Raw genomic sequence first — 12,665 nt, 5'->3', positions numbered from 1 at the left:
CATCAGATTCCTCATGTATTCTTTTTACTATATTGGTGTGTTTGAGGTGCATGGGGAAGGGAGGAGCAGAGGAGTACAATTCTAGGTCTGTGCTTGACCTTTCCAAACCTAACAGCCTTCCCTCCATCAGCCAAGGAATGAAAGAAAGGACTTCACCAGTTACTAGGCATACTCAGTGCCATTCTACATGCTGGGAATGAGGGAAAAACCTTAGGGTAGGAGGCAGCATTCCACATACCCAATGATGATTTCACCCAAGAGACCATCTGACTTCCATAAGCTCACATTCTGACCATGGTCAACAGCTTTCAGATTTCCACAATTTACAGCCTGTACTTGTAGCCTGGTTGTAATGTTTTTCAGTGAGTTGCAATTTACAAGGTGGTCTGAGGGACAAATTTTAAATTAGGTGAGTTAACAAGTTTGATGTTACAGATACTTGCCCTTCTAAAATTATAGCCATCTGATTCCTCTAAGAGAATTTTTCCTATTATGTGTAGTTCTGATGAGACTGTCTACTAAGATGCCAAGGGTCAGAAATGCAACCCGTTAAGCCACTTGAACTCTCTTCAGGGTTTTGACTTCTGAATAACGCCCAAGACATTAACATTTTGTCTCAGTTCCTCCACTGCTGTGAAAACTGCCTTGGTTTCTTCATCTTACAATCCTAGTCCTTTTCTTCTAGCCTGTGAAGCACTCAATTATCCTCCAATAAACATCCCCTTTGCTTTAGTTAGTTCAAGTCAGTCTCTTACATGCAATCAAAAAACTCAAAAACAGGTAGGAATTGGGGCAGCTCTGTAATATTGGCAGGAGTCCATGAACTTTTTCCAAAGTTTAGTGCTTTACCTTAGCATTATCTTGGTTTATCACTTTGTTCAGATTGTCTAAAAAGCAATGATTGGCTCCACTCAGCCTATCATGTGTCCAGCCCTTTTCAACAGTGCTTGGGGAAATTCTTTCATGATTCATGTGCAAAAGCAGCCAAACTGTACCTTGTTTTCTCCAGACTGGAGTAAGCTAAAGTGACTAATGAACTTAACCCTTGACAGATTGACACTGACAACTTCATACAGGTAACACAACCACAGGTAGACACGATGCAACCAAGTAAAATACATCTTCTCCTTACAGGAAACACACAAAAGCCCCAAGAATTTTAACTATAGTATGCTCCACATTACAGGCATGCCATATGGTTGTATGCAGGCAGACACACACCTACATCCACAAACAGGGAATGTTAGCTTCCTGTATCAAAAAATCTTGCTTTAGCCCCCCTATCCCCCTTGTATCAAATGTACCTTTTAACACTCTTCCTGGTTCCCCAACACCCTAACTCACTCTCCTGTCACAGGCAGTTTCCCTCTTGATTCCACCAGAAGAGAGAGATGCTGGAGATACAGCACCGCTATCTCCAAACTTGACACTCTCTCTCCAAGATCCACACCATTATTGAGTGCTCTGAAGCCAAACTGACCTAACTTGTTGAGGGGAAAACTACTATATATCCTTCACAGGTGCGAAACCTGAAGAAAGAGTAAGCATGTCCAAGGCCACCAGCTAGAAAGAAATTTAAATCCCTACTACTGACTCTAGAACCCGTGTTTTTAACCACTATGATACATTTTCTTGTTTTTGTCTTTTCTAATTTTGTTATTTCCAAATAAATTTCGGGAATGTGTTCCAGAGTTCAGGTAAAGAAAAATTAGATTCAGACTGAAATTGCTATATACAGAGAATTACCTTGGAACACTTTTACCACATAAGTTTTCCAAACCAGAGCTGACTGTAGTAGGACATTAACTTGACCCCTGACTCATTTTGACTCCTGTATCCCAAAACTTGATAATTAACATGAATCACAACTTTCCTCCCAAAATTTCTTCTCAGCCCAGTTTTAGGTTCCAAAATTATCTCTAGTACTCATCTCTTCTGAAAATCCTTTAAAACAAAGCTCAAGTATCCACAGCTCTCACCTCCACACTCAAAACAAAACGTGCAGTTAGAGGTGTTCGTGTTTCTGGCAACCTGTATACGTGAACAGTATTCAGGACACAATAAGATGGCCTGTAAACGTAGAATCTAGTGAGGAACACAAGCATTAGTCTTTATATTCTGATGCAAAGTCAATTAAACAACTTAGAAAGGCTCAGAAAACTGCTATAGAAACAAGCTAACGGGTGGGGAAGCAGATTAAGAAGGGACACACTCCTGAGTCCATAAAATACAAGGCAGAGTATAGTGATAAAGCAAGGATTACGAGTCAAAAGCCTAAATTTCGGCCCTACCCCCACCAGCTGCCTCCTATAGTCTTGGAAAAGTCAGTTTTTTTAAAGCTACAAAAATATTTACTATTTCAACAGCCTTCTAGTTGGTCTCTATCTCCAACTATCTTCAAAAAAAACCAAAAAACCCCCAAGTGTATCCAGGAATATTAGCTCTGGAGTCAAGAATGCATGGGTTGAAATGCCAGCTTCATGATTTACAAGTCATATAACTGTCATGTGTAAATGAAGTTATTATCTACACTTCATTTACTTGTCACGGTATTAAATGATACTCCATGCTCAGAATACCCAGACAAGGCAAATGTTAAAATGTTACCTCACCTCTTACAAAATTCTAATTCTCTACTACAAACGGAATCACACCCAAATTCCAAGCAAACTTAACACAAAAGCCTTAAGACTCCAAATTAGAAATCCCAGCTTCCATCATATACTCCATTCCACTATCACACACTGTTCAGCAAACCAAAGCAGAAGAGGTTAACCATACAACTACCCAGGCAGTTTGGTGGAATTGGTCCTTCTTAACCACAGCCAATGAATGCTTATTCCACCTCCTTATGCTAATCCAAAATCCCATTCCTGAAGGCCCGTGTCAAACATTTCCAACAAGGTCAATGTATGATCAGATAAAACACCACAAGTTAACAGGCAGTATATGTCATCTTAGCCTTTAAAATATTAAAAAAATACATATTAACTGTGATTTTAAAATTGCATTTTCTGGACCAATCTACTTCAAAGAAGTCTATCTGAAATGACTTAGGCTCATAATCTTATGCCATACATCATTTGACTACTGCAAAAAAAGCAACTGGACTACAACCCACCTCAGCATGCTTTCCCAAGAAAAATTTAAAGGATTTTAATTAAGCTCTTATTTTAGAAAGCAAAAATAATGCAACGCAAATAAGAACGTCTAAGCAATAAAATTAACAAGCCAAAGTAACTCTGTTAGATAAATTAACCCATTTATTACAGGCTAGCAACGTTATCGATGGTGGCGCTTCTACTGGTCCTTCAGTTCCTTCAGTCTTCTGATGGCGGACTTGACTGTGACAGCAGAGGTGGTGCTGCAAAGAAAAACAACGTTGGTTCCACACTAGTCGCGTGCGAAGTGGCAGATGGGAACACGCCTCACTCACAATGCAACCCCAACGACAGCATCCACTGGCCATCACATACATCTGACTGCTCACAGACAGGAGAGCATGAAATGAGCAGCAAAGAATGATTGAGAGAGGCTGACTACACTCACTAACAAGGAATGGGCAGAATGGCAGAAGAAACTAGTAAATTACAGGATGGTACAATGAGAGATGTCAAGGAAACAATGTCTAAGGCAGCACAGCTGACTAAAGCACACTGTGGAAATGAGGAAACAATGTTTTCCTACAACACTCAGGCACTGTACCTGAAAAACCACTCCACCGCATATGGCAGATGAATACTAATTCATTTATCCATCACAACCAAGAGCACTCTCCATTTTCCCTTTTGTCCACACAGAACCCCAACAAGGTGCTTATATATATATATATATATATATGTCCACATCATCATTTCAACATTTTCCAGTATTTTACACTGCTTTAATTTTAAATTTAACAAAAACCAAAAGTTCTAACTACACTAGCCAAATCATTTTACTATGTGACTAATGCATGGGAAATAGATGGGGAAACAGTGTCAGACTATTTTTTTTTGGCTCCAAAATCACTGCAGATGGTGACTGCAGCCATGAAATTAAAAGACGCTTACTCCTTGGAAGAAAAGTTATGACCAACCTAGACAGTATATTCAAAAGCAGAGACATTACTTTGCCAACAAAGGTCCGTCTAGTCAAGGCTATGGTTTTTCCAGTGGTCATGTATGGATGTGAGAGTTGGACTGTGAAGAAAGCTGAGCACCCAAGAATTGATGCTTTTGAACTGTGGTGTTGGAGAAGACTCTTGAGAGTCCCTTGGACTGCAAGGAGATCCAACCAGTCCATTCTGAAGAAGATCAGCCCTGGGATTTCTTTGGAAGGAAGGACGCTAAAGCTGAAACTCCAGTACTTTGGCCACCTCACGCGAAGAGTTGACTCATTGGAAGACTGAGGCTGGGAGGGATTGGGGGCAGGAGAAGAGGACGGACGATAGAGGATGAGACGGCTGGATGGCATCACGGACTCAATGGACGTGAGTCTGAGTGAACTCCGGGAGTTGGTGATGGACAGGGAGGCCTGGCATGCTGTGACTCATGGGGTTGCAAAGAGTTGGACACAACTGAGCGACTGAACTGAACTGAATGTTGGACAGCACGAGTTTATAAGCTTGCTAAAGGGAAACCATGTCAGCCTTCAGGTTCAGCAATGAATCTCCAGATTAGAGGCCTTCAAGCATGGCTTAAATTTCCAGAATTGGATAAAGTCCAATATAATCAACAACCAACACAGAAGTTTCTCTCTGCAATTATCACTTGGCCCTTGTCAGTCACAAAGTGGAAGCACCTCAACCAATACTGTTTAGAATAGCAAAGGTGTGTTGGCCAGATGGCCTCACATGTACAGCAATAAGCTAAATGACCTCTTAATTTTTACAAAAACAGCCTGCCAAACAAGTGTTGTTCAGTAGTCAGCCCAACTAGCACATCTGTTAAAATTAGCCCATCCAGCGACAAACCTGAATTTTGACATGGCCCCCACGCTTTCAAACACTGTAAAGAAATGGACTCACTTGTAGGTCCAGGCACCACCAGCTACTGTTTTCATGCAGGAACCACAATGCCAAATGCCCACAGCTCTTCTCTTCATCTTGGTCTGTAAAAGATAATCGATTTTTCCTATGACCAAGAAAAGCCTTCTATTTTACAAATATCCAGGAGTCTAATAACACTAGAAAGCTAGAAATGGTGTATTTTGTGAGATTATTTGTTTTTTCCCCCCGAATTTCAGCGTCTCTGGTGCAAAATTTGCATTCATCATGGTGACATAGCCAAGGATGTGAATGACCTGGCCTCTTCCCCCCACCTCCAGAAACAGTATTTCTGCACACAGTAAACAAAAATCTCTAGCAACACCAGCAGACAAAAGTTGACAGAATCATATTCCACAAAGGAGGTTTGACTTAGGCTGGGGCTGTCAAATAATTTTCCCCCCTTTAGCTCCCAAATGGTTTTCTTTAAAGGAAAAGCGTTTGACAAAGCCCAAAGAGTCACCAACGGGTGTGTGCAGCTAACTGCTCAACAACTTAGAACCAGCAAACTATTTATGAACTTCCTTCGAGAGGACCCGTTTCGGAAGGAAACCATCCCGCCCTCGTCCCTTCGCGTCCAGAGACCATCTTACTTTGCCACAGAAGGAGCAGGTATACTTGGCGTGCTGGCTGATTTCAATTTTCTTCACCATTTTTCTGAGGGAGGCACCATAACGGGTCCCGTACTTGCCCACGATTCCGACCTTCTTGGTGCGTTTCGCCTGTTAGGAATAAGTTAAGAGAGAAAACAGATATTAGAACTCAGGAACGGGACTTCGCCACTCCATCAAGTTTCGGCGCCTCCACACGCCATTCTTCCACCTGCCCACCTAGCTCTCCAGCCCCCAACCCTATCGCCGTAAACCCAGGGCCCACGGCGGGCCCGGTGCCCAAGGGCACCCGGTGAACCCAGCCTGGACGCGCCAGCCCCCGCCAAACCGCCCAAATCTGCGTTCCAGAGGACAGGCGAGGGTACGCAGATCGGGGACACGGGACAGAGCGGGCAAGCAGAGGCAAGTTAGGGCAAATAAACCAAAAAAAGGGGCAGATGCAAGCGGATAGACGTTTAGGCCTCATCCTGAACAACACTCACCATGTTAACGCAACCTAGATCCGAGCCCAAGAGGAAGAAGGAAAGTGCGCAGGCGCGGTTTTAGGCCGACAAGAGGAAGTGGTGTATGGGAGGCCCAGATAGGAACTGAACTCTATGGTCTGGAGGTTTTCTCGCTCCGGTGCTTCCAGGGTAGTGTGGCCGGAGGCCTCTCTGACAGATTTACGGTGATTTACAAATTGTAGCGACAAACTGTGTAGCAGAAGCTCTTTCACATATCGACATTATCCTACGTATATCTCACGAAATCCTGCAAAGAAAGTACGATTTCCTCCATTTATAGACAAGATTCAGATTTTAAGTAATTTGCTCACTCATTAGCACTTGCTGCTGCTGCTGCTAAGTCGCTTCAGTCGTGTCCGACTCTGTGCGACCCCATAGACGGCAGCCCACCAGGCTCCCCCGTCCCTGGGATTCTCCAGGCAAGCAAGAACACTGGAGTGGGTTGCCATTTCCTTCTCCAATGCATGAAAGTGAAAAGTGAAAGTGAAGTCGCTCAGTCGTGTCCGACTCTTAGCGACCCCATGGACTGCAGCCTACCAGGCTCCTCCGTCCATGGGATTTTCCAGGCAAGAGTACTGGAGTGGAGTGCCATTGCCTTCTCCGCATTGGCGCTTAGAGAAGTGCTTAAAATACGATTTCAGATCTCACCGCTTATACATTATGCCTTCTAAAAGCAGCAGCCTCTCTGGTTGTGGGTAGTGGGGATATTTAAACTGAGTTTTGTCTTTATATATTTCTGCATTTTTCTAATTATCTCTTAAAATGAGTATGTATTTATAACTAGAAAAAAATGAAAAAAAAATCTCTAAGTCCATTAGAAATGTGTACACCTCGCACTCAGATCTTGGTTTCTAATATCATTCTCAATGAAAGGAGCCAGGACTCCTTGGAGAAATGACGATCCCAGGACTGCTGAAGGACATATGCAAGATGAGCCTGGAGTGTTGTAGTGCCAGAAAGTAGGGAAGTGCTTAAAAACCAAAACAAAAAAACCTGCTGTGATGGAGCTATGTCAAAGAGACAAGATAACCAACTGAAAGAACTCCCAGTGGATAAGTCTGGAAATTTTTGAGCAAAAAAAATCAAGTTTTGTTGATTTTTAACCCAGAGTAGAAAATAAATGACCATGAGTCCATGCTGATGTGAACAAATGATTGAATAAATGAATAAATGGGGGAGAAGAGGCAACTCACTCTTGCAGAATTCTAAATAATTTATGTGGATTCTCTGCTCGCTAAGAAGGGGGATGTAACTCCTCACTCCTTAACTGTGGGCTGTGTAGAGTGATTCCTTCCAAAGAGCACAATATGGGAAAGCGAGGAAAGAGTAACCGCACAGTGGAGAAACCTGCCAAACACTAGCAAAGCCGAGTCAAGGTCAGTATCAACAGTTATAAATCATGGAGATAGCATGTCCCTCTGATATGGTGCAATGACAGTGGCACTTTACTTTTGTGGTCTTTCTCCAAACCCATAACCAAAGTCCAATCATGGAAAAAAAAAAAAATCAGACAAATGCGAATTGTGAGGTGTCCTACAAAATCAAGATCATAAAAAAACAGAGAGTCTGAGAAATTGTCACAGTCAAGGGGAGCTTAAGGAGACATGAATGTAAATGTAAAATGGGATCCTGGAACAGAAAAAGACATTAGGTAAAAAACTAAAGAGCTCTGAATAAACTGTGGACTTTAGTTAATAATAATGTATAAATATTGGTTCACTGGGGGCTTTCCAGATGGTGCTAGTGGTAAAGAATCCACCTGCCAATGCAGGAGGCATAAGAGATGTGGGTTTGATCCCTGGGTTGGGAAGATCCCCTGGAGGAGGGCGTGGCAACCCACTCTAGTATTCTTGCCTGGAGCTTGGCAAGCTCTGTGCACAGGGTCGCAAAGAGTCAGACACGACTGAAGTGACTTAGCACGCACGCACATATTGGCTCATTGATTATAATAAATGTACCATACTAATTAAGATGTTAATAACAGAGGGACCTGGGTTTTTTAAAAAGTATATGGGAACTGTGTATAATCTCTTTGATTTTTTTTTTTTTAGGCCATGCTGCACTGGCATTTGAGATCTTAGTTCCCCAACCAAGGATCAAACTGGTACCCACTGCAGTAGGAGCATGGAGAAGGCAATGGCATCCCACTCCAGTGTTCTTGCCTGGAGATTCCCAGGGACGGGGGAGCCTAGTGAGCTTCCATCTATGGGGTCGCACAGAGTTGGACACAACTGAAGTGACTTAGCAGCAGCAGCAGCAGCAGTAGAAGCATGGAATTTTCTTTTTCCTTTGCTTCACTAACAAAGATTTATTATTTTTGTCTTTCTTTTAAATTATTTTTAATTGAAGGATAATTGTTGTATATTGTGTTGGTTTCTACCATATATCAACATAAATCAGCCATAGGTATACATATACCCACCCTCCCTCTTAAACCTTCCCCTTACCTCCCTCTGGGAGCAAGAAGTCTTAACCACTGCCAGGGAAGTTTCTCTTCCTTTTTTTCAAAAAAATTTTATTTATTTATTTGGGTGTACCAGTCTTAGTTTTGGCATGTGGGATCTAATTTCCTGACCAGGGATCAAACTTAGGCCTCCTGCACTGGGAGCATGGAGTCTTAGCCACTGGACCCAGGGAGCCCCCCCCCCCCACCCCTTTTTTTTCCTTTTTATAAATCTTAAACTTTTCTAAAAAAATAAAGTCTATTTGAAAAAAACACACACACACAAGCCAAGATCACAAGTGAACTCCATGAAAACAGTCCCAGTTGCCCACCTTTGCATCCCAGGACTGAGCACAGAGCCTGGCGGGACAGTGGCAATGGATACATGTTGCATAGGGAAATGGTACCTTGCATGGTATAATGTTGATGATGAGTTTTTAAGGAGATTTTTATTTGTCTGGGCTTCTCTGCATTTCAAGGTCAATCCACTTATGTTAGAACTAAAAAAGGCTTTAATATAGCTCCAAGTGGAAACTGAGGCCCAGCGAGGTCAAGGGACTTGCCCAAGGTCATAGAGCCAATGAATGACTTCCAGACAAGTGCTCTTGCTACTGTGTCACAAGATCTGAGCTGATTCCTCAGGTGCAAAATGAGTAGACCATGACATTTCAGGTTCTTGAAAAATGAAAGTGTCCATCACTCAGTCGTGTCCTACTCTTTGTGATCCTATGGACTGTATGTACCCCGCCAGGCTCCTCTGTTGATGGAATTTTCCAGGTAAGAATACTGGCGTGGGTAGCCATTCCCTTCTCCAGGAAATCTTCCAGACCCAGGGATCCAACCTGGGTCTCCTGCATTGGAGCCACCAGAGAAGCTTAAATAACTTCTATGAAGTGCCTAGTGAGCATTTCTAAATGATGGTTATTATCATTGAGATGATGATACCTGATTTAAATATCTCTTGATGCTTTATCAGTCCTGTTTTCTGTTCTCCCACACTCAGGGAACTACAACAGATTTGTTTTCTACTTTTACCTTAAAAATATGCTCATCTCTTTTCTCTTTAATTTCTTTAGCTTGAACACAATGACACTATTAAAGTCTTGGCTATTGCTACCTGCCTCATGGGTACCACCGATGGAGTAGGGTGTGCTCAGCATCCCTCAGTTTCACCAGAGGCTCCATTCACACATTCTCTGTGCCTCGAGGATGAAGGATGGCAGGGGGCCAAGGAAATCAGTCTCTTTTCCCTCAGAAGAGAAACACACTGCCTTTGGGGGATGATTTCGGGAAATTTCTTTACCCAAACTATACCCTGCCTCCAGAAAACTATAAATTAAAATATATTGGAAACAAATGGGAGTGGTGAAGCAGTGTTGAGGAACAAGCACTGGGGAATTCCCGAGTGGTCCAGCCGTTAGTCGCTCAGAAGTGTCTGACTCTTTGTGACCCCATGGACCACAGCCCACCAGGCTCCTCTGTCCCGGGGATTCTCCAGGCAAGAATACTGGAGTGGGTTGTCTTTTTCTTCTCCAGGAGATCATGCTGACCTAGGGATCAAACTCAGGTCTCCCACATTACAAGCAGATTCTTTACCATCTGAGCCATCGGTGAAAGTGAAATCTTGGGCTTCCCAGGTAGCGCTAGTGGTAAAGAACCCGCCTGCCGATGCAGGAGATGCAAGAGAGGAGGGTTTGATCTCTGTGTAGGGTAGATCCCTTGGAGGTCATGACAACCCATTCCAGTATTCTCACCTGGAAAATCCCCATGGACAGAGGAGACTGGTGGGCTATGATCCCTAGAGTCACAAAGAGTTGGACTCAACTAAAGCGACTTAGCAGGCACACCAGTGGTTATGACTCAGCACTTTCACTGTGGTGTGGCCTGGGTTCAATCTCTGGTCAGGCCCAGCCAAAAAAATAAAAAGAAGCAAAACAAGCAGTCTCACAGTCCTTCTGTTCCAGCTATTCCAGCCTGTGCCTCTCGGTCAAGCAGGAGCTGGGGAAGGACAGCCAGCCTGGCACTGGGGCAGCCTGAGCTTAGGTGAGCTCTCCTGGGTTGGCTCTAGGGTCTAGTTTAGGTCATCTTTTAGTGTATTTACCCCTCCCACCCCATCTTCTGTATAGCTTCCCCTGTCTCTGACCTTCAGAGGGATAGAGAAAGAAAAAGCAAGAGAAGAGAGAATGCTTCAGTAGGAATGCAGTAGAGTGGCTGAAAATGAGACACTCCATTATAAGAGGAAATTGTTCATGTGCAGAGCAATTTTTTCAAAACCAAACAATTCTCTTTAAATAGCAAGCGTGAGGATGTACAAATAGCACTCTCATGAAATCAGCTCTAAGTGGCTTCAGAGAATTGTGCGAGGAGTCTCAATTTATCTTATCTGTGGGCTCGTAAATCTCATCCCCATTAAAGGACCATCAGGTGTACAGGTTGTTAATGGTGATGTGTACCCATAAAAGTCTCCGTCAAAAGCTCTGCTGAGTCACTCCCACTCCACCAGAGCCAACAGAATTCACTTTTTGCTTTCATAAAAATAAATAAAAGTTGCTTCTAGGGAAGAGTGCTTTTAGCTGTTTCATCAACCAGTTCTCTTGGGGGCATATGGAACATTGTATTTTTGAAAGAAATCTGAGGTGCACGCAACATCCTACGTTCATCTCATGGTGCAGACAGAAAGGGCTCATCCCAGAGTCCTGGGCCCCTGGTTGTTTTTTCACTTTGTGCCTGAAGAGCTCTTTGTTCACTCTTCACTGGTGGCCACAGATGAAAGTGAAGTCTGCACAGGACTGTTGAGAGTACTGTGGGCCCAGCTCGACTGGGAGGGACTGACCAGAAAGAGGAGGGCGAGGCTGCCAAGGCCTGGACACCTGGGAAGAATTGGGTGTCAGAAGTGGATTCTTTCCTTCTTCCCTTCTCTCTCCACATTTACTGCATGGCATGTAGGATCTTAGTTCCCCAACCAGGGATGGAACCCATGACTCCTGGAGCGGGAGCTCAGAGTCTTAACCACTGGACTGCCAAGGAAGTCCCTACCTGGCCACTCTTAAAAGGGATAAGGGAGATCAATATGACACAATGGCCAAATATGTTATGTATAATAAAAGGAGCCATTGCCAGTAGGAAGAGTTTGATATAATTTTTATAAAAACAAATTTTATGTATATTTACACAGATTTGTTTGTATAGGGAGTAAGTTACCAGTGGCTTCATCCCAAATTGTTGAGTTATCCCAAAGAGTTATCACATCTAGGAAATAGGGCTGGGAGTAGGGTGGGGATATAGGACTTTCATTTTTGTATTCAAACATTTGTAGATTAATGTTTATGTAGAATTTATAATAACAAATAGAGCAGTGGGTGAAGGGACAGGCTTTTCAATAAGCGGTGCAGAGATAACTGCATCTTCATATAGAAAAAAATTAACTTCGATCTTATCTCACCCCTTGTACCCCAAAATAAACGTCCGGTGGATTGTTGATCTAAACGTTAAAAGCAAAACAATAAAGCTTCTAGAAGATATTGTATTTGCAACTTTGGGGTCATGGTTACACAGGTGTTTATTTTATATTTTGTTAAATTGTAAATTTGTTTCATGAACTCTTTGGCATATGCTATTTCATTAGCCTCCCCCGAAAAAAGGTTAGAAAGAAGAGTAAGAGTGCCTGGTACTCAATGTATCTGTTGAATGGTTTGGGGTAGGAAGCGTGTAGTCAGAGGGTGTCATAATACCCCCAAAGACTATGACTCACAGCCTTCTCAATGCTGTCTGCTATAAGGAATCCATTTTCTTCTCGGAGAAACCCCCTACCCTTGGAAAACACACCACCAAAATAAAAGTTAGGTATGAGAGACTGTCAGTGAATCCTCCTTAAGCTTCTAAGCCTTTTTTTAACCTTGTAATCCTGAACTTGGTAAGAAGTCAGAGGATAGGGTGAAAAAATAAGATTGGACTTCTTTTCATCCCCTTTGCAGTTAAAAATTCACTTGAAAAGAGCTTCAGAAAGCATCATTTCCAATAGATAAGAATGCACAGATAAGGCAAAACCCAAGAGTCAGCAGTGGGGGTACGGCACCTCCAGC

The 12,665-nt window shown here is 43.0% G+C and overlaps 1 protein-coding gene across 1 annotated transcript; it reads right to left on the bottom strand.

Moving 5' to 3' along the window:
• Positions 1–3,137: 3,137 nt before the first annotated feature.
• Positions 3,138–6,200, bottom strand: RPL37A (ribosomal protein L37a). Its single transcript, XM_068969273.1, has 4 exons — positions 6,120–6,200; positions 5,620–5,748; positions 5,009–5,091; positions 3,138–3,364 (listed from the first exon to the last, which is right to left on the bottom strand). Exons 1-4 carry the CDS (start codon positions 6,120–6,122, stop codon positions 3,301–3,303), a joined length of 279 nt encoding a protein of 92 aa, XP_068825374.1. The 5' UTR covers positions 6,123–6,200; the 3' UTR covers positions 3,138–3,300.
• Positions 6,201–12,665: the final 6,465 nt, after the last annotated feature.

The sequence above is a fragment of the Capricornis sumatraensis genome, chromosome 3, assembly GCF_032405125.1.
Source record: "Capricornis sumatraensis isolate serow.1 chromosome 3, serow.2, whole genome shotgun sequence".
Taxonomy (NCBI): Eukaryota; Metazoa; Chordata; class Mammalia; order Artiodactyla; family Bovidae; genus Capricornis; species Capricornis sumatraensis.
This window is presented reverse-complemented; position numbering and strand designations above follow the sequence as displayed.